A 26,396-nucleotide genomic window follows, 5' to 3' on the forward strand; every position below is an offset into this window, starting at 1 on the left:
TAAAAAGCTTTACATAATTGAGAAGAATGTCGCGTGGTCTTTTGAATGTCTGGGAACAAAAGTTTGAGGCTGGCAATTAAGAACTTAATAGGAATACATTGTTTCAAAACAGATTTTTTTGTTTGTAACTAGTGTAGCAACAAAATTACTGACCAGTTTAGGACTAGAAAATGCTGAATTATCAGAAGTTTGTAATGTTTGTAATCCCTTGATAAAATGATATAAACACAACTTTGAAATAATATATTTGGTTATTTTCTACAGATTTAAAGCTTCCTTAATTTTTCTGCTTTTATATTTATTGAGCCCTAAAAGTGTGTTAGGGCTCCTATATAAAATACTTCATTATTCCTGAATAAAATATTACATTTGGCCTATTGTTTCTAATAAAATTTTAGCTTTTAATCTTAATTATCTACATTTCATATGCTAGGAAAAAATATCCCAGTTACATGAAGAAATTATGTGTCCAAAATCAATGCAGTATTAACATAGGGTGTTAATTTTCTGTATTAGTCTACTAAAAGGTTGATTATGGCATGGCATTTAAAAAATATGGACCATTTTAGCATTATTAAATACCTTTGCCTTGAAAGTTTTCAATACTTAATATTTTTGTGTTTTTAGAAATATATTCTTAATATATTTAGACTTTTGAGCTGAGGGAAATGTTACTGTGGGATTTCATCAAGAAATAGTATTTGAGTAATGGAGAGTATAAACATAAGATTTTAATAAAACACATTTTGTGCTATTTTCTTTTTTAAGTTGTTTAAGATAATTCTAGATTATGGCCCTGATTTTAAAGAAACCTTTATCCTCAGAAGTTAAATTTGAAAAAGTCTAATTAGGGTCAGGGCCATTTCTTATCTTTGTGATACCATTTAGTACTGATGGGTCATTAATTGTTAGTTGCTACTAATTTGATTTAATCAACAGTATTTTCATGGAAAAATTTTTGTTAGATTTAGCATATTTAGATATAACTACTTTACCTGACTTAAAGAATATGCCTTATCTTGATACTTTTGGGGGTAATTTGTATTTTCGTATTTTTCTAGGATAGAGGGAGGAATCAACAGTTTGGAAATTCAGCTAAGTGATCTGGCGGGATGGGCATTTGCCTGACATATTTTATAGAGGTAATTCAATACTGTTTTACTCAGTTTTTCCCCCCCACCTGTGTTAGATGCCCATATGCTTGCATATAAACACACCTATAACTGCATTTATTAGACAGTCCCTTTTCTTCTTATACCCACTTACATAGCTTGAATATTATGCATATATAGCATACCATTATATAGAGATATAACATCTGTACATTGAAATAAATTAATGCTGTTAGTTTTATTAGGATGAAGACGAATGTCTTTTATCACTTAAGTAGATTACTTGCATGTTTCTTTTTTAGGCCCCAGTTCCCTTATTTTAGGAAGACAGATGATTCTTTCCTTTCTCATTGGCCTATATTGGAGTATATATTGGACCTGTGTTTTTATCTTTCAAAGTGAAAGAAAATGAAATATTTGACAGTTGTCAGGGTATTTACATATCTGTCAGTGGCACACATTCTCATGTTGCTCATAAATTTTACTTGAGAATTCTTTTAAAACAAGGATGTGGAACTATTAGCAATTTTAGTGGCCATATTTTCAGATTTTTTTTTTCTTTTTTCACATTTTCTGCTAATTGTCATGTTCAGCATTTATCATTCCTTACCAAAGGACTTATAAGAGGAATACACACTTATGTAGTAGAGAATGTTATAAGGTAACAAAGGGCGGGGGTGGGGGGGCTTTCCCTATTCTCATTCACTGTTACCATTTGTGTGGTGTGTGTGTGTGTGTGTGTGTGTGTGTGTGTGTGTGTGTGTGTATGCTTCCAGACATTTGCTATACAAGTGCAAGCATTTCTGTCTCTATCTGTGTTAACAAATTTTTTACACAAATGAGGTCATACCAATACATATTGTTTGTATTGTTTGGCAACGTCTTTTTTTTTTTTTTTAATAATTGATTTCAGAGAGGAAGGGAGAAGGATAGAGAGATAGAAACATCAATGATGAGAGAGATTCGTTGATTGGCCGCTTCCTGCACGCCCCCACTGTGGATCCAGCCCACAACCCAGGCATATATACTCTTGGCCAGAATTGTACCTGGGGCCCTTCAGTCCGCAGGCCAACACTCTATCCACTGAGCCATACCAGCTAGGGCCAACATGTCTTTTTTGTTGTGGTTAACGTCTATATATCTTTGCATATCATTCCTTATTTCATTCTGTGTAGTATTCTAATATTTGGATGTACCATAATTATTTAAACTGGTCTTCCTTTTATGGATATTTATTTTTTTTTAACTGAAACACTTTAGAATAGACTGTTTTGAGCAGTTTTTGGTTGCAGAAAAATTGAACGGAAAGTACAGACAGTGCCATATACCCTCACCTCAACCCAGCTTTCCCTGTTGTATTTTTTCCTCTCTTTATTTTATGTATTTATTTCCTAACACCATTTATCCCCCCCCCAATACCCTCCTCTACCTTTACTCACCCTCCCTACCCCCCACCCTATGTAACCAGTACACTGTTGTCCATTTCCATGAGTTCTTATTTTTTTTTCTTTTTTGCTCAATCCCTTCATCCCTGGATATATATATATATATATTTTTTTTTTTGCTGTAATAAATGCTAATATAGTGAATACTCTTGGGTATGTCTTTGCACATATTTAAAAATATATTTGAAGTATAAATTCCTAAGAGAAATATTATTGGGCCAAAGAGTATATATGTTTAATAATTTGGTGGATGAATTGCCTAACTAAAAAGATTGCCCCAATATCAGTAGTCTAGGAAAATGGGAATCCTCTTTGGCAACACTTGCTAGTGTCATCTATATATATAAAAGCCCAGTGACCATTATGGTAGAACACCCGGAACGACCAGAATGACCAGTTGCTATGATGCGCACTGACTACCGGGGGCAGACGCTCAATGCAGGAGCTGCCCCCTGGTGGTCAGTGCGCTCCCACAGGGGGTGCACCGCTCAGCCAGAAGCTGGGCTCATGGCTGGCGAGTGCAGCTGTGGCGGCAGGAGCCTCTCTTAACTCTGCCGCAGCACTACCAAGTGGCTGCAGTAGGCGCAGCAGCTGGGATGAGCGTGAGCAGCGTGGCGCCTGGCCCTGGTTTGGGCTCCTCCCTGGCCGCCTGCTGCTTGGTGCACTGCTACATCCCCCAAGGGGTCCTGGATTGCAAGAGGCATGTCTAGCTGCTGGTTTAGGCCCGATCCCCGGGGGGATCGGGCCTAAACCACAGCCAGACATCCCTCAAGGGATCCCAGATGGCAAGTGATTATGTCATCTATATATATAAAAAGCCAGCATCTGTAACGACCAGAACAACCAATGACCGGTTGCTATGATGCCCACTGTGGCCAGTGAACTGGTCTGATCAGGGGGTGGAGCCAGCTGGCCAACCTCCTGTGACTCCTCCCCCGGCTGCCCTGCCCCTGATTACACCCCCCACCCCAACGGGGTGGGGCTGGCTGGCCAACCTCATGCAGACCCTCCCCCCACCCAGCCCCACCCCATATTTGCCCCCCAACCCAATCAGGGGCAGGGCCGGCTAGCCAACCACCCATGGCCTCTCCCCCAGGCTGCTGGCCCCTGGTTGGCACCACCCACCCCATTCAGGGGTGGGGCCAGCTGGCCTACTGCCCACAACACCTCCCCATGGCCAGCCCCACCCCCAATTGGCCCCCCAACCCCAATCAGTGGTGGGGCCCACCAGCCAATCACCTGCAGCCCTTCCCCCCAGCTGGCAGGCAATCATTAATTGGGGGGTCTCCATGATCACCCCAAAAAGGGAGGCCCAGGCCACTGACAGGCGGGCTATGACGTGGTCAGGGCTTCCCTCTGCAGGGGCAATCCATCGTGGAGCCCCGGCCGAGTGGGCAGGGCCTACCTCTTTGGGGCAATTGATCGTGGGGCTCTTGGACTGTGAGAGGGCACAGACTGGGCTGAGGGACCTCCCCCCCAGTGCATGAATTTCATGCACTGGGCCTCTAGTAGCTTATAAACTGCTACATCCCCCACACAGTTAAACAAGGAAGGTGGCTTCTGCAGTATTTGAAAAAGAGATCTGTGGCTGCTTAATCCTAATTCATCAGAAGAACCTCCAAACTGTCTACATCCTGTTTATTCTACATGGGGATGAACATGCATTCCTATATATTGGGAACAGTCTCTGAGATTTAAAAATTAAAACCTGGCAAGGCTACCCTAACACTGAAAAAACAGGATGATGCAGCGATGACATGCATGGACTCTGGCTTGCACATTTTATGGTCAGCTCTGATTCTGACACTTATAACTGTGTGACAAAGCCAATTACTTAACTTCTCTCTGCTTCAGTTTTTCCACCCATAAGATGGGAAAAATGGTACTCCTGCCTCAGAAGGATCATGTTATGTACTACTTTTTATAATCAGGGCAAAAAAATGTAGTTGCCCATACAACAGCAAGATGCCTTTCACCTGTATGAAAAGTATGGTCACTGGTGCATGCAGTGTCCCGGATTGTGAGAGGGATGTCCGACTGCCGGCAGTCGAACATCCCCCGAAGGGTCCTGGATTGTGAGAGGGTGCAGGCCGGGCTGAGGGACCTCCCCCCTGAACTTCGTGCACGAATTTCGTTTCGTGCACTGGGCCTGTAGTACTTTAATTTGTCAATTTTTTGTTTTTTAGTATCGCTTTTCAGATTTTCATTGAGTTAGTGTGACCATTTATTCCATTATTATTGGCCATATGATCTATTTGGGTGTCATTTGTTAGGCAAGTTATTTTCACTGAGTTTTTGCTTATCTTTTGATTTTGTTTTTGCCTTGTAGAAGTTTTAATTTTTTATGCTTGAATTTAGTGATCTTTTCCTTCATAGCTGGAGGTGGGAAGGTTTCTGTGTAAAGTTTAAAAGGTCTTCATTGTTAATTATAGGACTCACTGTTCTCTCCACATTATAACGTCTCTGAGTGACATGAATCGCTTGTTTGTCATAGTTTGACATTATTATTTTTTTAGTGACATAAAATAGTTGTGTGTCTTGAGATTAGTAGTTTTAGATTCAGTGAACTATGGTACATGAATAAAAGTTAGTGTAGTTTTTCTGTTATTTTTTTATGGTTTAAATTGTTTAAAATCTTGTTATATAAACACTATTTAGTATAAGCAATGGTTGTAGATATCCAGCTTTACTTTTTTTTCCAGATGGCTTATCAGTTGTCTTAATATTGAGTGATGTATTTCTTTTCTATATATTTGGAATGCCACCTTTATCATATACTAAATTTCCATGTTAATGAGGAGGTGGGGAAGGCTGTTTCTGAAATCAGTTTTGTTAAGTTCATTGGCCTGCCTGTTTTTGTATTGATAGTATTAAGAGAATTCACTAAAGGAAGTGCTTATAAGATTAATATGCATAATTAATTAAAACTTATTTTTAAATTGATTTTAGAGAGAGAGGAAGGGAGAGGCAGACAGACAGACAGACAAACATTGATCTGCTGCATCCCGTACGCGCCTGACCAGGAGTCGAACCTGTGACCCTTCTGTGTATGGGATGATGCTCCAACCAACTGAGCCACATCAGCCAGGGTACATAATTAATTTTTTATATGAATAATAGACGACATCAGGACTAATAATGGAAGAAAAGGTATATATTCACAATAACAACTAAAAAGATAAAATGCCTGGGAGCGATCTACTTGAAAAATTTGAAGCTCTACTGAGGGATAAGAAAGAAAATTTGAATCAATTCAAATTTTTGATAGGAAGATAAGATACAAAACTGTCATTTCACTATAGAAATACCATTGATTTATGTTAATTGATCTAATATCTTGTAACCTTGCTGAACTTTTTTCTTGAGAGAGTGCTGAACTTGTTTATTAGTTTTTGTAGCTTTTTTTGTGGATTCATTGGGAAATTTCTACATACAGAATCACTAGAGAATAAAGATAAGTTTTTCCTTCCTAATCTGGATGCCTTTAGTTACGTATTTATTTGTTTATGCCTGCTTTATTTTACTAGCTAGGACCTTTATTGTTGAATAGAAGTGGTTAAAATGGACATAATGATTTTTACAAGGTAAACATTTAGTGTTTAACCATGTAATATGATGTTAGTTGTGGGAATTTTGTGGAAGTTCTCTTCTAGTATTACGTTTAGTGAGTTTTTATCATGAATGTGTACTGAGTTTTGTAAATTTTTTTTCCTGTGTTTATTGAGATAACCAGGTAGTTTTTGTCTTTTATTGTCTTAATATGGTATGTTACATTAATTGACTTTCAAATTTTAAATCAACTGCATTCATGGGGCAAATTCTACTTGGTAATTGTATGTAGGCCTTTTTATATGTTGCTGGATTCCTTTTGTCAATATTTAGTAAGCATTTTTGTATCTTTGTTTAAAACAGGAGAGACAGTGGTGTGTAGTTTTCATGTGATGTCTTTGTCTGACTTTAGTATCAGGGTAACTCTGGCTTCATAGATTGAGCTGTAAAATGTGCCCTCTTCTGTTTTCTGGAGGAGTTTATGAAGGATTGGAATTTCTTCTTTAAATATTTGATGGAATTAATCAGTGAAACCATTTGGGCCTGTGTGTGTGTGTGTGTGTGTGTGTGTGTGTGTGTGTGTGTGTATGTGTGTGTAGGGGGAAAGATTTTAAAGTACTAATTCAGTTTGTTTTTTGTCATAGTCAAACTTTTCTATCTGTAGTCATTTTTTATAATATGTGTCTTTTCAGGAAATTTTCCATTTGATAGAAGTCTAATTTGTTGGCATAAACTTGTTTATAATATTCTTTCCCTTGTAATTCTTAAATTTTTTTTTTTTTAATTTGGGGGTTGTCAGTGGTAATGTCCCTTCTTTTATTCCTGATTTTGGTAATTTGTGTTTATTTTTCCCTTTGATTTTGGTCAATCTACTTAAAAGTTTTTCAATTTTGTTGACTTTTTTTTTTTAAAGATCCAAGTTTTTCTCTAATTTACTGTTCTATATTTTACTAGTGACCCAGTGCATGGATTTGTGCACATTGAAAGGAAATTAATTAGAAGGTGGCTGGCGGGGTGGGACTGGGTGAGATGGGCTGGATGCGCCCTGGAGCCAACCTCCTGTGGTCCCTCCTCCGCGTCTGCGGAGTGAGCGGGGTCCCGTTGGCCTGGCCTGCGGGGATTGGGCCGAAACTGGCTCTCCAACATCCCCTGAAGGGTCCCGGAGTGGGAGAGGGCACTCTACAAAGTTGCTGTCATACAGGGTATGGAATACAAACACAAGTGTGCAGTAAACCAGATTTGGGGCCAACAGTGCCGCAGCAACAACATAATCCATGGCCGAAGGTAGAATTGCATGGCCCCGGGAGGAATTGGGCTCCCTCCTCTCTGGTTTCACGGTGCGTCTCCTGAGAACTGCTGCTGCCAAGTCACTGCAGCTTGGCAGCTCCTGCGTTGAGCGTCTGCCCCTGGTGGTCAGTGTGTGTCATAGCGACCGGTCGGACGGGCAGAGGGACACTTAGCATATTAGCCTTTATATATATAGACTAGAGGCCCGATGCACGAAATTTGTGCACGGGGGGTGTGTGGGGGGAACCCTCAGCCTGGCCGACATCCCTCTTGCAATCTGGGACCGCTGGCTCCTAACTGCTCACCTGCCTGCCTGCCTGCCTGATTGCCCCTAACCGCCTCTGCCTGCCAGCCTGGTCGTGCCTAACTGCTCTCCCCTGCCGGCCTGATCACCCCTAACAGGTTGGAGGCTCATGTTATTGATTTGAGACTTTTTTTCAAATATATTCTTAAATTTGTAAATTTCCTTCTGAGTACTGCTTTAACACATCCCGTAGAATTAAAAATTAAATTTTTTTTTTTTTTTTTACTTCAAAGAGAGGAAGGGAGAGGGAAAGGTAGATAGAAACATCAATGATGATAGAGAATCACCAATCAGCTGCCTTCTGCACGTCCCCTACTGGGGATCGAACCTGCAACGCAGGCATGTGCTCTGACCGGGAATTCAACCCTAACCTCCTGGTTCATGGGTTGATGCCCAACCACAGAGCCACATTGGCCGGCCGTATAGATTTTGATATGTTTGTTTTTGTTTTCATTCATTTAAAAATATCCTCTAATTTATCTTTAATTTCTTCTTTGACCCTTATGTTATTTGGAACTATAAAGTTTAATTTCCAAACTCTTGAGGATTTTCCAGTTTCTAATTTAATTGATATCTAATTTAATTCTGTTAGGGTTAGAGAACATACTTTGTATGACTTCAATTCATTTTCAGTTATGAGACTTATTTTGTGGTCTAGCACTTTGTCTGTCTTGGAGAATGTTTCATATGTGTGTAAAAACAATATGTATTCTTTTGTTTGCTATAGTTTTTTATACCCAGTTAAGTGTAGTTGGTTGGTAATGTGGTTCAAGTTTTCTAATTTTTAGTATTGCTAATTTTCTGTCTAGTTAGTCTGTCAATTATTTAGAGTGGGGTATTGAAATCTCCTGATCCCCCCCCCCCCCTCAATGATGTTGGTTATTGCTTCATTATTTTGGGGCTCTGCTCTGTTTTTAGGTACATTTACATTTATAATTATTATAATATCTTCCTGATTTATTGAATCTTCACTGTTATGAAATATCTTTCTTTGTCTCCAATAATATTTGTCTTACAGTCCATATTGTCTGATGTTAATATAACTATTCTAGCCCTCTTCTGGTTACTCTTTTCATAGTATACTAGAGGCGCAGTGCACGAATTGTGCATGGTTGGGGTGTGGCTGTCCTGCCCCAATCGGGGCGGATCGGGGCTGGGCCTTTTGGGAGGAGGAGACAGCAGGAGGTTGGCCAGCCGGCCCGCCCTGATCAGGGCCGGGCTGGCTGGGGGGAGGGGCCACAGGCGATTGGCTGGCAGGCCCTGCCCCCGATTGGCGAGGGGGGGGCAATTGGGGGCGGGGCTGGCTGTGGAGAGGGGTTGTGGGTGGTGGGCCGGCCAACCACGCCCTCGAATGGGGTGGGAGGGCCAATCGGGGGTCAGCGGCCGGGGGAGGTTGGCCAGCCGGCCCTGCCCTTGATCAGAGTGGGGGGACTGATCAGGGGCGGAGCTGGCTTGGGGGAAGGTATGTGAGCTGATCGGGGTGGTGGAGCCCATTGGGGGCGGGGGCCGGCCTCGGGGAGGGGCTGCAGGAGGTTGGCTGGCCTCGTCCCATATTGGCGTGGGGGGGCAATCGGGCAGGGCCGGCCTGGGGAGGGACTGCAGGAGGTTGGCTGCTGGCCCTGCCTCCTATTGGGGTAGGGGAGCGATCAGGGGCAGGGCTGGCTGGGGCGGGGGCTGCGGACCAATTGGGGTGGGGTGGGCCAATTGGGGGCAGGGTCGGCTGGGGTGAAGGGCCGTGGGGGGTGTCCAGCTGGCCCCACTCCCTGATTGGGCCGGTTTGCTGGCCACAGTGGGCGTCATAGTGACTGGTCATTCCGGTCGTTATGGCATTCTGTTCGCTGACTTTTTATATATATAGATCCTTTTTCTCCCATCTTTTCCTTTTAATCTTGTGGAAAGTATGTCTCTTGTTGACAGTATATAATTGAATTCTTTTTTGTCCATTCTGACAGACTAGGTCTTTCCCTTGGGCTGTTGCGCATTTAATTATGGACATGGTTGGATTTACATCTGCCATTTTGCCATTTGTTTTTTGTTTCTTAAGGTTTTTGTTCTTCTGTGCCTCCTTTACTGCCTCCTTTTTTGTGTTAGATATTTTTTAGTGTGCCATATTAATTCTATTTATTTATTTATTTATTTATTTATTTATTTTTAATTGTCTAAAGTTTTACATATGTCTCCTTTTCGCCCAATTGACCCCCTAAACATAATTGAGGATATTTTCTTTGTGGCCACTGTAGGGTTTATAATGTACATTTTGTCAATCTGCTTAACCTTTTACACTCGGATGTCGAGTGTGACTCGACACGGTTAGCATCGGTAGCAGCTCTTTTTATACTCTTTGAATGTATCAATAATTTGAAATATAAAAAAATCCAAATAAATAAGTTTGTATGAAAAGAAACTCCAGTTTTTTATTATACTGCCACGCTTTGTAAAATCTGGGGTATTTAAAAAATTAAATCCCGAGTAGAATAAAGGAATCGAGAAAAAAGCAAGCGAGTGCAAAGGGTTAATATTAACACTAACTCAGTATCTGTAAAATATAGAAACTTTTGCCTGGCCGGTGTAGCTTAGTGGTTGACCTATGAACCAGGAGGTCACGGTTCGATTCCCAGTCAGGGCACATGTCCGGATTGCGGGCTTGATCCCTAGTAGGGGAGTGCGGAGGCAGCTGATCAGTGATTCTCATCATTGATGTTTCTATCTCTCCCTCCCTCCTCTCTGAAATCAATAAAAATATATTTAAAAAAAACCCAGAAACTTTGCTCCAAGATAGCTCCATTTTCTCCCTCCTCTACTGTGCTACTATCCTATCTAATAAAATAGTAATATGCAAATTGACTGTCACTCCAAGACACAAGATGGCCGCCCCAGGTGGTCAAAGATGACTGCCCCCATGTGGACACAAGATGGCTGCCACAAGATGGCCAGCAGGGGAGGGCAGTTGTGGGCAGTTAGGGGTGACCAGGCCAGCAGAGGAGGGCAGTTGAGGGAGACCAGGACAGGAAGAGAGGGCAGTTGAGGGGGGACCCAGGCTTGCAGGGGAGGGAAGTTGGGGGGATCAGGTCAGCAGAGGAGGACAGTTGGGGGACACCAGGACTACAGGAGAGGGCAGTTGGGGGGGACCCAGGCCTGCAGTTGAGGGCAGTTGGGGGGGACCAGGCCAGCAGGGGAGGACAGTTGGGGGGAACCCAGGCCTGCAGGGGAGGGCAGTTGGGAGGGACCAGGCCAGCAGGGCAGGGCAGTTGCGGGGGGACCAGGCCAGCAGGGGAGGGCAGTTGGGGGGGAACCAGGCCTGCAAGGGAGGGCAGTTGTGGGTAATCTGGCCAGCAGGGAGGGCAGTTAGGGGTGACTGGGCCGGCAGAGGAGGGCAGTAGGGGGAGACCAAGCCTACAGAGGTGGGCAGTAGCGGGAGACCAGGCCTGCAAGGGAGGGCAGTTGGGGGGAACCAGGCCTGCAGGGGAGGGCAGTTAGGTATGACCAGGCCAGCAGGGGAGGGCAGTTAGTGGTGACCGGGCCAGCAGGGGAGGGCAGTTGGAGGTGACCAGGCCTACAGGGGAGGACAGTTAGGGGTGACCAGACCAGACTGGCAGGGGAGGGCAGTTAGGGGGACCAGGCCGACAGGGGAGGGCAGTTAGGGGCAATTGGGCTGGCCAAGGAGCAGTTAGGTGTCGATCAGACTGGCAGGGGAGTGGTTAGGGGATTATCAGGCTGGCAGGCAGAAGCAGTTAGGGGCAATCAGGCAGAGGCAGGCGAGCAGTTGGGAGCCAGCAGTCCTGGATTGTGAGAGTGATGTCCAACTGCCCGTTTAGGCCCGATCCCACCTAACTGCTCTCGGTCGGACATCCCTCAAGGGGTCCCAAATTGGAGAGGGTGCAGGCTGGGCTGAGGGACCCCCCCCCCCGCCCCCAGTGCATGAATTTTGTGCACCGGGCCTCTAGTCCTATATAATAAAAGCCTAATATGCTAAGTGTCCAGTTGGCCATTCAACCAATCAAAGCATAATATGCCAATGATACTCTTAAGGTTGCTCAACTGCTTGCTATGATGTGTACTGACTACCAGGGGGCAGACAGTCAATCAGTTGACCAGTCGCTATGACGTGCACTGACCACCACGGGGCAGACAGTTGACCGGTTGACCGGTCACTATGACGTGCACTGACCACCAGGGGGCAGACGCTCCCACTGGTAGGTTAGCTTGCTGCCGGGGTCCGGCTGGTCGGGACTGAGCGAGACATGCCAGACATGCCCTGGAGCCCTCCCATGGTCCCTCCCCAGCTGGCCAACCTCCTGCATTTCTCCCCGGCCCCGATCATGCACTGGTGGGGTCCTTCGGCCTGGCCTGTGCCCTCTTGCAATCTGGGACCCCTCAGGGGATGTTGGAGAGCCAGTTTCGGCCTGATGGCAGAATGACTGGTCGCTATGATGCGCACTGACCACCAGGGGGCAGATGCTCAATGCAGGAGCTTCCCCCTGGTGGTCAGTGTGCTTCCTCAGGCAGAGCACTGCTCAGCCAGAAGCCGGGCTCACTGCTGGCAAGCGCAGCGGTGGTGGCGGTAGCCTCTCCTGCCTCTGCTGCAGTCGGACATCCCCTGAGGGCTCCCTGACTGTGAGAGGACGTAGGCCACGCTGAGGGGATGCCCCCCCCCCCCAGTGCACGAATTCGTGCACCGGGCCCTCTACTTGTTATATATATTGCATCTATATATGCTGTAAGAACCCAGCAATACAATGTTATAATCATTGCTTTCTACAATCTTATATCTTTGAAAGATATTAAGAGAAGAAATGAGAAAAATATAGTCATGTATCACTTGATGGGGCTACATTCATAGAAATATGTTGTTATGTCATTTCATTGTTGTACTAACATACAGTGAGCCCTTAAACAAATGTAGATGGTAGAGCCTACTACACATACATGGTATAGCCCAGTGGTCGGCAAACTGCGGCTCGTGAGCCACATGGGGCTCGCAAGTCGTGGTTTGCCACTCTGTTGACTAATGAGTTTGCCGACCACTGACATAGACTCTCGGTTCCAATAATTACAGGCTGTTGTTGTTCCTTGTGATTAAGCCCCGATCCCAGTGGTCAGTAAACTCATTAGTCAGCAGAGCTGCAGTTTGCCGACCACTGGTATAACCTATTGCTTCTAGGCTACAGACCCATACAGTATGTTACTGTATTGAATACTGTAGGTACTGGTAATGCATTGTGTTAACGTTACAGCAGCTACCACCTCACTATATTCAATTTTTCAGCTCCATTATAATCTTAAGGGACCACTGTAATATATGTGGTCTGTCTGTCATTGACCTAAATGTTGTATGTTGCGTGTGACTATATTTATGGTCTTTTAACACACACATTTACCATTTTAACCATTTCTGGTGTTCTTTTCTTCCTCTGTATTTGAGTCTGGTGTCTTTTCATTTCAGCTCATGTACTTCCTTTAGTATTTCTTATTAGGCAGGTCTGCTAGCAAAAAATTCTCTTAGCCTTAGTTTATCTGAGACCACATTATGCCTTCATTTTTGAAGGATAATTTTGTTACCTTCTTGGTTGACAGCACTTCGAATATGTGATGCCACTGTCTCATGTCCCTTATTGGTTCTGATTGAAAGTCAGCTCTTAATCATGTTGATGGTTCCCTGAACATGCTGAGAATTTTTTCTCTTTATGCTTCCTAGATTTTTCTGAGTTTGCTTTAAATGGTATCCTTATATGTCTCAGTGTGGTCTGTTTGTATTTATTTTACTTTAAATTCATTGAACTTTTAAGACCTGTAGATTTGATTTCTTTTAAAAAATTAAATTTGGAATGTTTTTGTCTGGTATGTTATTTGAAAAATATTTTTTCTCCCCTTTCTCTACTTTCCTTCTGGGGATTCTAGAAATGTTGGTAAATTGGTCTCTGAGACTGTTCAATTTTCTTCAACTTTTTTTTTCTGTTCTTCAGATTGGATAATTTCTACTGATGTGTCTATTTTCAAGGTCATTGATTTTTTTTCTGACATCTTGAATCCACTTCTGAACCTTCTAGTAAATATTTTGATTTTCTTCAAATTTAGTTTCCATGTGGTTCTTTTACATAACTTCTGTAACCTTATTGATAATCTCTTTATTGATTGGTTGTTTTCATAATTAAAATTAGGAAAATATTTTTCTTTTAACATACCTATAATAAATGTTTTGAAATCTCTGCTTAAACCAATATATGGGGATACTCAGAAACAGCTTGTAATGGCTGCTGTTTTAATTTGAGTCACATTTCATTTAAAAAATATACATCTTATATTGTTAAAACTGGGCATTTAATTTATTTTTAATAAGTTTTTATTGATTTTTATTGATTTTCCTCTCTCATTGATGTGTCTCATTGAGACACATCAATGAGAGAGGAACATCATCGATTGACTGCCTCCTGCAAGACCCCCACTGGGGATCGAGCCTGCAAATTGGGCATGTGCCCTGACTGGGAATCAAACCAGCAAACTCCTGGTTCCTTGATTAACGCTCAACTGCTGAGCCACACCTGCTGGGCAAAACTGGGCGTTTTAGATAATTTATTGGAGCAGCCCTGGATTGTGACTCCCTCTTTCTCCTGCCCAGGTTACTGTTACTGTTGTCATCTCACTGCCATTTAAATATGATACAATCCTACTGAAAGAAAAGAAATTTTATTTTGGGATAAAGGTTTATCTGGAAAAATAAACATCCAAGAATATTCTGGAAAATTCTGAAATAGAAGGGTACTGAGGGTGAATAGCTCTTCCACAATTTAAAGTTTTTAAATAGGACACAATGTTGAAATGTTTTTGAAAAGTGAATTAGTATTATACTTTCTGAAGTTCAAAGATGTAATTATTACGGGTTCTAGGTGAGAGACTATTCTTGCCTTTGCACCATTGTAAAAATTGAGACAAAATAAGAGTTTTCATATATTATCTGGTTTCCAAGCTTCCTGTGAAAGAGTATGTATGAGTTATTCTTGATAAATAGGAATCCAGTATTTTTAAATACCTCTGTGATAATAAGTTTCATAAACTCTTTAGTCTTTTACTAAACAAATTTATCAAAACTAATTGCTATCTCAAGTCTCTTTATAAAAATACTCACTGTCAGTTTTCTTCTTGTTTATAGCATATGCCTTAGTTTTATATTTTTTTGATATGGTACACAGTCTCTCTATGATTACTGTCACCTTTTTGTCAGCTTTTTCTGTCAAAGATAACCTTGCTGATTATGTTTCTGAAGCTAGATCTTTTCTATGTGATTACACATGCATTCTGTATATGACTAGTTTTATTATTTGTAAGGCTTGGTATTATGTGTGCTTATTCACTTCATAAACATTACAAAGCAGATATGAATAGTGTTATTAAGTGGTTTCTTAATCTTTGTTTTCTTTTTTCTAAACTTTTAGTTCTGTAATCCTCTGAATTTCCTTCAATGTCTCATATCTCTGAATCTGTAAACTCCAGATCTAGGCAAATTATTTTTTATAAGGTTAGGGTTATATCACAAATTATTACTTACTACTATTATATTTTCCCAGTTTCAGACTTAAAAGAAGTCATTGCACTGGTCATTCAGGTATAGCTTATTATTTACAAAGAGTGATTACTTCATTATTGGTACCAGTTTCTCCATTTTGTATTTGTACAGTATTTTTTTCCCTCCATAAGTAATGTGTTTTGTTCATTGTGTTTATTTTTTAGGAATCGGATGGCATAAGTGGTTAAGGTGGTATTGAGGGTCACTGAAGCTTATGAAAGGTAGAAATTCAACCATGATTTCTTTTTCAACTGTACAGAATTCCTTTCCTTGAAGTCTTCATTTTTACCTTAGTAACAGGTAACTTCAGTACTTGTTTTTCATTATCATGAATAAGTAAAATTTTCAAATATGAAACCAGTTTTTGGATGCTAGGATTTTATGTTGAGTTTGTACAATGGTTTTTTTATGTTTTGTTATTTATATCTTGTTGAAACTTGGGATTTATTTTTTCTCCCTGAAAAAACAATGTTAAGAGAAAATTGTATTATGTTATTATTATTTTAGATTTTAAGTTTTGTTCAGCACAGAAAAATGTTTACTCTGTAACTTTAAGAAATTTAGGTGGGAAAGTGTTTTCTTCTTTAACCCTTTTGCTATATAGGGCATTGTATTTTTATTTGCCATCATCAACACACATACTTACATTAAATTTTCCAGGGAAACTTTAAAAAAAAATTGATTTTAGAGAGAGGAAGACACACACACACACACACACACACACACACACACACACACACATCGATCTGTTGCCTCCTGCACATGCTCTGACTTGGGATCAAACCTGAAACTTGGGTATGTGCCCTGAACAGGAATCAATCCTGCCACCTTGGTGCACAGGATGACACTCCAACCAACATCAATGTGAGAGATACATCGATTGGTTGCCTCTTGTATATGCTTGTATATGCCCGTACACACCCAGACTGGGGATTGAACCCGCAACCTAGGTATGTGCCCTGACCCAGAATCGAACCCTTGACCTTCTGGTGCATGGGATGACACTCTAACCAACTGAGCCACACTTGCTTGAGCAAGAAATTTGTTTTAAGAAGTATTTTTGATATTCCTTATATTATACAAAACTGTAGAAAATTCATAGTTTTCTAATAGAGGAAGTATTTTTCATATTAATGTTTGAATTGTTAACATAAAATGTGATGGATGAAACAACTAGATCCAGCAGAATATAGCGTTCTCTTTTACTTGGACCTTTCTACACCGCCCCCCCCCCCCCCCAGCTTCTTTTTAAGATAAATTGTAATTGTGCCTTTAAACATTCTGAGTTGCCATAAATTTGATATTTTAATATTTCTAAATACCACTATTTTCTTGTTACATTGTTTTAGGAGACTTTGGTGATGAATAATTGAAATGCAGAATATGCCTAGTTTTTGCTTTCCTTTCTTTATCTGTTACATGGGGATGTACCCTTACTGTCTTGAGTGTTGTAAATATTAAGTGAAGTAAGATACATAAATGTACTCAGCACAGTGCTTTCCAGATTATGATAATCTCTGAATTTTATAATATAGACTCAAGCCTATTAACAAATGTGGTAAGGTATTTTTCTTATTAATTGCTTAGAACTGTCATAAAAGAACTCAGTAAGCACTTTAAGTGCCTTGTGTACTTGATTAAAAATGACTATTAATGCCCAACTTGTCCATCTGTTATGCTTCTGTTTACTTTGTCCTCTGAAAACAAGCCTAACAGTCCCCTCAGTTTAGGAAGTAATTGTTTGCACATGCTTGTATTAAAAGCCCATGTGTTTAATTCCTTATGAAAAGCCCCGACTCAAAGTTTATTTACTCTATTTCTGTAAAGCTTAGTTTCTAATTGCACATAAATAGTTGATTGGAAGCATTAAATTAGACAGTGACAACAAGAAGAGTAAGCTGTCTCTTCTGGAAGACAGGAGAGAGAGAGGGTTGGTAATTCACAACAATGACTAGGGGTTTCCTGACCCACCACAATTCAGTTACTCTTACACAGCTGAACCAAACATCTTTTATTGGGAAAGGGTGTGTGAGGGAGAGTGGGAATTGAATTGAGCAGGAAGCTGTGTTGTGGCCCCCTAAGTATCTCTGTTGCTGTACCTTCTGGCTTCTCTGGCAGAGGGGTGGAGATGAGGAAGAATAAAACTTGGGAAGGGGAAATAATGCTGAGTTAGAAGGTACATTTAGCGGAAATTGGCCCAAGGTGGGCCCCATCCTTTCTCCTCTCCTGTTCTTGTTAGTAATCCCTGTTGTGGTTAACTTGAAACTCCAGGAGTACCAGCCCACCTTTAGTTGAATTAGCCTTTGGACTTAATTTTTTATCCTGTTTTGGTTGTTAACAGTTCTGCTGTTGTACACCATTGTCAGCTGCCCAAGGCCCTTTCATTTACAAGATAGTGGGTCATCTCAAGGAGCTCAGGGTGACTTATTACTCCCCCAGTCCTTTTCCCCCAGTTGGCCAGCAGCTCCTGGGAATGCAAATTATTTCTTTGTATCTTCTAGTGCACTCTTTTATGTAGGTGACATGATTTAAAAGAAGCATTATTTCTTTCTTCCTCTCTCCTATATAATATCCCTAAATCCTAAATTTCCATTAACTGTTACAGACATTTGGGTCAAAAAACAGTTGGCTCTTTTTGAAGGTTTATTAGGAAAAGACATTTAACTATTCACATCTAAATGTGTATTGATTACATGAGTTTTCTTTACATTTACCTGGGCCTCTCTAAAAATATTGAAATTAGAAAAGGGAAGTATCTTGTGTTAAATTTTGAGCATGGGACCTTTTGTTGTGTTTGGATTTTTTAATGTGCTTGAAGCACATGAGATCTTTGACTGAGATCATTAGGATTAGAGGGGGAAAGTTAAGGACAATAACTTTGTCCTTTGTCATTTCTCTTGGTGTAGCTTTGTACTTTTCCCTTTTACTATAGCGTTGGTGAAATTAACTTTTTTGTTGGAGAGCCTTGTTTCATTTCCTGTTCAGTTTACTCTGTCCAGACACTGTCTGAGGTATGTGATACAAGTGTGGGTCATGCTATTTGTCTCTGTTTCTTCTCTTGGATTTTTTTCACTTAATATATCTTGGAGAACTTTTTTTCAGCACATATAGCAACCACCTTCCTTTTTTTTTTTTTTTTTTATAATTCTTTATTGTTGAAAGTATTACATATGTCCCCCCTTTTCCCGCATTGGCCCCTTCTGGCCTGCCCCCGTGCCCACTGCATCATTCCTTTTAATGGCTGTGTGCATGCCATTGTATGGTTGAATAATAATAAGTCTTGGCAGTGGATGCTTAGGTTGTCTCCAATCTTTTCCTACTAAAGGGTTGTACATATATCTTTGGTTAATTTTCATGAATAAGCCCATAGGATTGTATGTATTTCTAGCAGTGAGGTTGCTGGGTCCAGGGGTACATGTAGTTTTCATTTTGATAGAACTTTCCAAGACTTAGTTTAAAACCTCATCAGAGCATTGTTCATTAATATTGAAATCTGTGTTATCTTAGTATTTTCTGGTATTTCAGGGAAATTGTCTTAAAAATAGTTTATAGGCCAAGCCAACATGGTCATAGGAATAAGAAACCATATGTAAAAAAAGGAGAATTATTTTTTCTGTGTATATGGCCTGTTTCCAAGAAAATTTTCAAAGAAGTCAAGTTTGTCTTCCATTTACAGTATTTCTATTTCCCTTTCCATTTACTACTTCTGTTGAGGTTTGCTGTCTTCCTGTTCTAAGTCCCTTACTTTGGCACTTTATGCAAACCTGTCTTTTCCCCCCAAAATATTCTCTATCTCCAAAGTACTTCAACTTCCTCAATTCTAATTGTTTCGGTCTGATGTTAGGGATAAGGTGAGTAAAAAAAAAAAAGAAATTATATATATATATATACACACACACACATACATATACACATACATATATGTGTGTATATATATATATATATAGTAGTATATATGTATATATACGTATATATGTATTATATATTTGTGTTTGTTGATGTGGACATTATATAGTAACACAATGTTATGGGAGTATAGTTTAAAATAGTATGCATATACAGTTGACCCTTGGACAACATGGGTTTGAACTGTGTGGGTCCACTTATATGCAGATTTCCCCCAATAAATATACAGTGACTCTCTGTATTTCCAGGTTTCACACCTGTGGATTCAGTCAACCATAAATTGAAATAAGTTTTAGCCCTAAAAAACTTAATTTTGATCCTCAGTTGGGAATTTGTGGATGCCAAGGGTCTACTGTATGCGTTATTCTACACCATTTTATTATAAGGTCTTGAGCATCCTCGAATTTTGGTATTGAACAGGGGTCCTGGAACCAATCCCTTAAGGATACCAAGGGACTAGTTAAGTTTTTGGGGAATTAAAAGTTATATGCAGGTGGTCAGTACTCCTAACCCTGTGTTGTGCAAAGGTCAGATGTATTAGGCTATGCTAAATTTAAAAAAATTGATGAGGTATGTGATCAGGAACATTGGAGTTGGGTACTTCTGCTTTAGGGAAATGTGGACCTTGTGTTGGCTTAACAAGTCAGCTTCAACTTTGGCCACTTTTGTTTAAAAACTAAGTTCTGTCCTAGGTCAGTTTCTCTAAATGGATAATTTAATAATCTCTTCTTCTATAGCTTCTATATTTTAAAAAGCTCCTTTTTAATTTTAAATATTTATTTAAAAATATATTTTTATTGATTTCAGAGAGGAAGGGAGAGGGAGAGAGAGATGAAAACATCAATGATGAGAGCGAATTGCTCGGCTGCCTCCTGCACACCCTCTACTGGGGATTGAGCAAGCAATCCGAGCATGTGCCCTGACTGGCAATCGAACCATGACCTCCTGGTTCATAGTTTGACACTCAACCGCTGAGCCAAAAATCTCCTTAAAAAAACCCCAATAACTGTGTAGCACTAGCAACTGTAGCAGCAACTGTATATATAAGTCCTTTTTAAGTTAGGGGTTTTCCTAATTTTTTAAGAAAACAGTAAATAGATTAGAAGAATATAATTAATTTATTTGGTAAGGATTTCCAAAGAAATGTCCAAAATAAGCAAATTCTAACCCTAAAGAACTTAAGTTTCACATAGTCATAGGATAGTTTATTTTTTAAGAAATGTGATAATAGAATATTTGAAGAGAACAGTTATTTGGTAGTATATTTAAAATATATTTTTTTTAGATTTTAAGTTTGCTACTTAGAGATTTTAAAAAAGTGAAATGAGATTCTTGGTCCTTTGTTCTATATAATCTAGACTGATAGTACCTGGTACCAGGGAAAACAAGATTAGCAAGTATGAATTACATTTTTATTTTGTTTACTCTGCTATTATATATTTTTAGCTGTTTATTTAAGTAAAGTTTTCTCCCTAGATAAAAACCTTAGTAAAATAAATAGTATTTAAATTTCAGTAGTGTATTTGAACTTAACTGACCGTTTATTTTACCTCTGAAAGCTATGATCCAAGGCAGTAACCATTATTGATTTGGGAAAGAGATGACTAAACTGAAACACAGTTAATGTGTTTACTAATTATGGTCTCTTCTCCTTGGGTAGGGTATGTATGTTTATTTCACACAGTCTGATGATAGAAGTCACTTTAAAAAAAACAAGCTTTGTACCAATGCTTTGACCTTCTTTGAAATGTTTCTTTGAATTTCATGATTATTGTTGTTAGTTCCTAGAATAACACAATGGAATATTAATTTATAGCAACCGGAGTTAGAAGGGCGGATTTAATACTGCTTGACTTTTCTATAATAATAGAGAAAATAAGATAATGTAATAGTGTCTAGTTTTTATCATGACCTACTTATTTAATCATGTACAACTACTTGACTATATTAGTAATGAAAGTACTTTTATTACATTTTAAGAAATTTAAAAACATTTATAAAAATTTTTATTATTGAAAGTTTTCAAATTAGAGTTAAATATAATTGAGAAATAAACCTGGTAATTTTACCACCCTTTGGTAATGTTAATATTAATATTTTAGATAAACCTGTGCACATTCACACATGTAAACACACAATTCCCTTTATATTGGGATATTTCTCCACATTTAAAAACATTTTTAAAGAATATTTTTATGACTATATGGATTTTTTGTTTCAACAGACTTTTTATTGAAGTACTGTAACAACTGACAGAATGTGCACATATCACAGATGTACATCTTGCAATTTTACAAAGTGAGCACACCTGTGCAACCATCATTCAACTCAAGAAAAAACATTGCCAGCTCTCAGACATCCTTCTCTTCCTGCCTCCTATCAGCAGCCCCTCCCAAGGGTAGCCATTCTGATTTTATTTTTAAGAAAAACCTATTGAGATATAATTTACATGCAATAAAATTAAAATTCACCTGTTTTAAATGTACAATTCAGTTATTTTTAGTAAATTTATTGAGTTGTGCAGCCATCACTATAGTTTAGTTTTAAAGCATATATATGAATATATTTAATTAGTTTTCTTTTGTTGAATATGTAGTACATTTGCAGTTTTTCACTGTTATATACATTACAGTGATTTTTCGTGTATATCTTTGTATGCATTACTGATTTCATCAGAATAGGTTCCTAAAAGTATAATCACTGGTTCAAAGAATATGTGCATTTTTATGACTTTTGATACATAGACCAAATGGCCTTTGAAAATTGTTGAACTAATTTATATTCCCACTGTCAGTAGATGTGTCTTTTCATCAGCCACCTCAACATTGGACTTAATTTTTTAAAAGTTATTACCAGTTTGGTAGATGAAATATGGTACTTCTGTTTTAATGTTTGTCTCTTTGATTATTGTAATCCACTATTATATATTTAGTGACTGTTTCTAAGTTTTTTTTATGACTTGCCTGATAATGTTTTGTCAGTTAATTTCTTAATGAATGTATTTCTTCTTCTTATAAAACATTTTAATATCCTAAAGGATATGAATCCTTTGACTATTATAAATACATATTTCCTTATTTGCTTAATGTCAGGCTCATTTTTCATAAAAATAGATTAGAGTATGCCTTTAAGACAAAAATGAAAATTTGTATTTTGCTCTACTAGCCTTATCTAGGTAGTTTAAAAATTGGAGGCAATACTGAAATATATGAGTGAAGTTTTTCTATTAAAGTGTATACTTTTCATAATTTGAATTAAAAAATTACCAAGTAGACATATAAAACTAATTTATTATGCTTTGTTACCAAACTTGGTCTTTCTAGGCAGTTATACTTAAGCATGAACATTGACGACAAACTGGAAGGATTATTTCTTAAATGTGGCGGCATAGACGAAATGCAGTCTTCCAGGGCGATGGTGGTAATGGGTGGAGTGTCTGGCCAGTCCACTGTGTCTGGGGACCTGCAGGAGTCGGTACTTCAAGATCGGAGTCTGCCCCACCAGGAGATCCTTGCTTCAGATGAAGTGTTACAAGAAAGTGAAATGAGACAACAGGATATGATATCACATGATGAACTCATGGTCCATGAGGAAACAGTGAAAAATGATGAAGAGCAGATGGAAACACATGAAAGACTTCCTCAAGGACTACAATATGCACTTAATGTCCCTGTAAGTAACTCCTTTATAAAATATTAAGCATATAATTAGAAACATAGTTTAGTATTGAGTAATACTACAAGTCATTGAAGAACTTTCAGAAAATGTTTAATGGCTAAATAGTTCACACTGGTGTTCTTAAATAGGTATACTAAATATTAACGTAAATTATATTGGAAAATGCAAAATTAACTTTTTGTATTACATACATTTTAGAAACGTATCTTTTCCAGGATAACATTTATTTCTTCATCAGGATTACTGTGTGTTAAATTTTAAGTGCTTAATTTTTAAAGTATTTTGTTTTAACTTCTGAGTTTTTCCTTAATGGGTGGAAGGTCGAAACTTGAGCATAATTAGAAAAAGAGCATGCACTCCTTCAAATTCTATAATTTAGCAATTCCTGCCTTCTTTATTTTTTAATCTTTTGAAAGTATATTAAGATCTTTAGTCTCCTATATTTACTGTATATATCATGGCTTATCACCTAAGGTATTCTTTTGTAGGCACCCTTGTAAGCACCCATAAAGTTTTTTCCTTCTTGTATTTTTAATTTTACCTGACAACCAGCAAAACCATAACCATATGCAATCCTTTTCTGTTCTTTCTGTGATATTAAACCTGGATTCCTTTCAGCACATTTAATATATTGTACTTTTTCTTTTGATTCATGACCTTCATATATCCTGCTTATAATATTCTCCTCAGCCATACCACAAGAAAATGAAGTTTGTCTTATTTTCTCTTATATCCCAGTTGTTGGCACATAGTGTGAATAAATGGATAACTGCTTATAGTTGTGTTCTAGTATATATGCTTCCCAATTTTTACATAGCCCATTGCAATAGCCTTTTCTTTTTTCAGTAGGTTGATGTGATTTTTGAATGTTGAACTGGCCTTGCATACCTGGAATAAATTCCACTTGGTTGTGGTGTATAATTATTTTTATACATTATTGGATTCAATTTGCTAATATTTTTTTGAGGATTTTGCATCTGTGTTCATGAGCTATATTGGTCTAGTTTTCTTTTTTTGTAATACCTTTGTTTGATTTTGATATTAGAGTAATCCTGAATTCTTAGAATGAGTTAGGAGTATTCTCTCTGTTGCCATCTTCTGGAAGAGATTGTAGAGAATTGGTATAATGTCTTCCTTAAATATTTGGTTGAATTGACCACTGAGTCCATATGGCCTGATATTTTCTTTTTTGGAAGGTTTTAATTACTGATTCAATTTCTTTTACAGATATAGGCCTACACAGATTATCTGTTTTTTCTTGTGTGAGTTTTGACTAATTGTATCTTCCAAGGAATTGATCGATTTTTATCTAGGTTATCCAATTTGTGAGTATAGAATTGTTCATAGTAGTCCCTTATTATCCTTTCAATCCCCATGGAGTCTGTTGTGGTGTCCCCACTTTCATTTTTATTTATTTATTTATTGTCTAGAATTTTACATGTCTCTTTTTTCCCCGCTTGACACTCCTCCCCCACCCCACCCCCCCAGCCATTCCCATCCTGGGCAAGCCCCCAGCACCCCAGTTTCTGTGTCCATTGGTTATGCTAATATGCATGCATGTAAGTCCTTTGGTTGCTCTCAAACACCCACCCCCCCCGCTCCCCTGCCATTTGTCTCTGGATCTATTTTTGTTCATCAAATTCTATTGATCATTATATCCCACATGAGTAAGATCATGTGATATTTATCTTTCTCCAACTGCTTATTTTGCTTAGCATAATGCTCTCCAGGTCCATCCATGCTGTTGCAAATAGTAAAAGTTCTTTCTTTTTTATAATGGCGTAGTATTCCATTGTGTAGCTGTACCACAGTTTTTTAATCCACTTAGGCTGTTTCCAAATCTTAGCTATTGTAAATTGTGCTGCTATGAACATAGGGGTGAATATATCCTTTCTGATTGGTGTTTCCGGTTTCTTGGGATATAGTCCTAGAAGTAGGATTACTGGGTCAAATGGGAGTTCCGTTTTTAAATTTTTGAGGAAACTCTGTACTGTTTTCCACAGTGGTTGCACCAGTCTGCATTCCCACCAGCAGTGCACAAGGGTTCCTTTTTATCCACATCCTTGCCAGTAGTTGTCCTTTGTTGATTTGTTGATGATAGCCATTCTGACAGGTGTGAGATGGTATCTCATTGTTGTTTTGATTTGCATCTCTCGGATGATTAGTGACTTTGAGCATATTTTCATATGTCTCTCGGCCTTCTGTATGTCCTCTTTCAAAAAGTGTCTATTTAGGTCCTTTGCCCATTTTTTGATTGGATTGTTTATCTGCCTTTTGTTAAGTTGTATGAGTTCCCTATAGATTTTGGAGATTTAAACCCTTACCTGAAATAGTATTGGCAAATATGTTCACCCATGCAGTGGGCTTTCTTGTTGTTTTGTTGATGGCTGCCTTTGCTGTGCAGAAGCTTTTTATTTTGATGTAGTCCCATTTGTTTATTTCTCCTTAGTCTCCATTGCCCTAGGATCTGTGTCTGTAAAGATATTGCTATGACATATGTCTGCTATTTTGCTGCCTATGGAGTCTTGTAGGATTTTTATGGTTTCCCGTCTTACATTTAAGTCCTTTAGCCATTTTGAATTGGTTTTTGTGTATGGTGTAAGTTGGTGATCTAGTTTCATTTTTCCACTTTTGTTTTTTATATTAATTGCTTATGTGTTCTCTCTTTTTTTTCTCAGCCTGGGTAGAGGCTTGCTGCCTTTTTTTTTTAAAGCCTGGCTAGTTAGGGTCTTGTTGCCCTTTTTTAAATACAGATTTTAAGTGTAAAGTAGCGTTAACTATACTCATGTTGTTGTAAAACACTTCTAGACCATTTCATCTTGCAAAACTGAACTCTATACCCACTGAACAACAGTTTCCCATTTCCTCTCTCCCAGTAGAGCTTAGTCATTTCATATATATTTAGAAAGAACCAGCTTTTGATTTTCACTCTTGATTTCCAGTTTTCAATTTCATTGATTTCTGCTCTTTTATTATTTCTTGTGTATTATTTTCAATTTGATTTGCTTTTTTCCCCCCTGGTTTCTAAGGTGGAAGTTTAGATGATTGATTTCAGATCTTCTTTCAGATCTTTTTTTTTCTTCTTAATCATTTTTTATTTTTTCAATTATAGTTTACATAAAATACTATATTACTTCAGGTGTATACCCCAGTGATTAGACATTTTATAATTTATTAAGTGATCATTTGATAAATCTCATCCATCTGACACCATACAGAGTTATTAGAATATTATTAACTATGTTACCTATGTTGTACTTATACACCCGTGACTATATTATAACTACTAATTTGTATTTCTAAATCCCTTCACCCTTTTTTCCCATTACCCTCCCACCCATTTGGCAACTGTTAAGATGTTCTCTGTATCTGTGAGTCTGTTTCTGTTCTGCTTGTTCGTTTATTTTATATTCAATTATTGGAAGATATGTATTTATTGCCATTTTATTGTTCATTAGAGTCCTGGTGCATGAAATTCTGCACGGGGGTTGGGGGGTGGGGAGGGGAAGGAGTGTTCCTCAGCCCGGCCTGCACCCTCTCCAATCTGGGACCCT

At 38.8% G+C, this 26,396-nt stretch overlaps 1 protein-coding gene across 7 annotated transcripts in view; it reads left to right on the forward strand.

Annotated features, from left to right (window-relative positions):
* ZNF148 (zinc finger protein 148) overlaps window positions 1-26,396 on the forward strand; it is a 132,722-nt gene that overhangs the window by 33,898 nt on the left and 72,428 nt on the right. For 2 of the 7 annotated variants that reach the window (XM_079767150.1, XM_079767153.1), the window contains exons 2-5: window positions 1,062-1,142; window positions 15,423-15,558; window positions 21,389-21,562; window positions 22,488-22,836. In XM_079767150.1, the coding sequence (XP_079623276.1) occupies window positions 22,504-22,836 (333 nt within the window). In that variant the 5' untranslated portion in view covers window positions 1,062-1,142; window positions 15,423-15,558; window positions 21,389-21,562; window positions 22,488-22,503. Of the gene's footprint in view, window positions 1-1,061; window positions 1,143-5,506; window positions 5,647-15,422; window positions 15,559-21,388; window positions 21,563-22,487; window positions 22,837-26,396 lie in introns of all 7 variants that reach the window. The other 5 variants (XM_079767155.1, XM_079767156.1, XM_079767154.1 and 2 more) reach the window with 5 other exon arrangements.

The sequence above is a fragment of the Cnephaeus nilssonii genome (genome assembly GCF_951640355.1).
Source record: "Cnephaeus nilssonii genome assembly, chromosome: 3".
Taxonomy (NCBI): Eukaryota; Metazoa; Chordata; class Mammalia; order Chiroptera; family Vespertilionidae; genus Cnephaeus; species Cnephaeus nilssonii.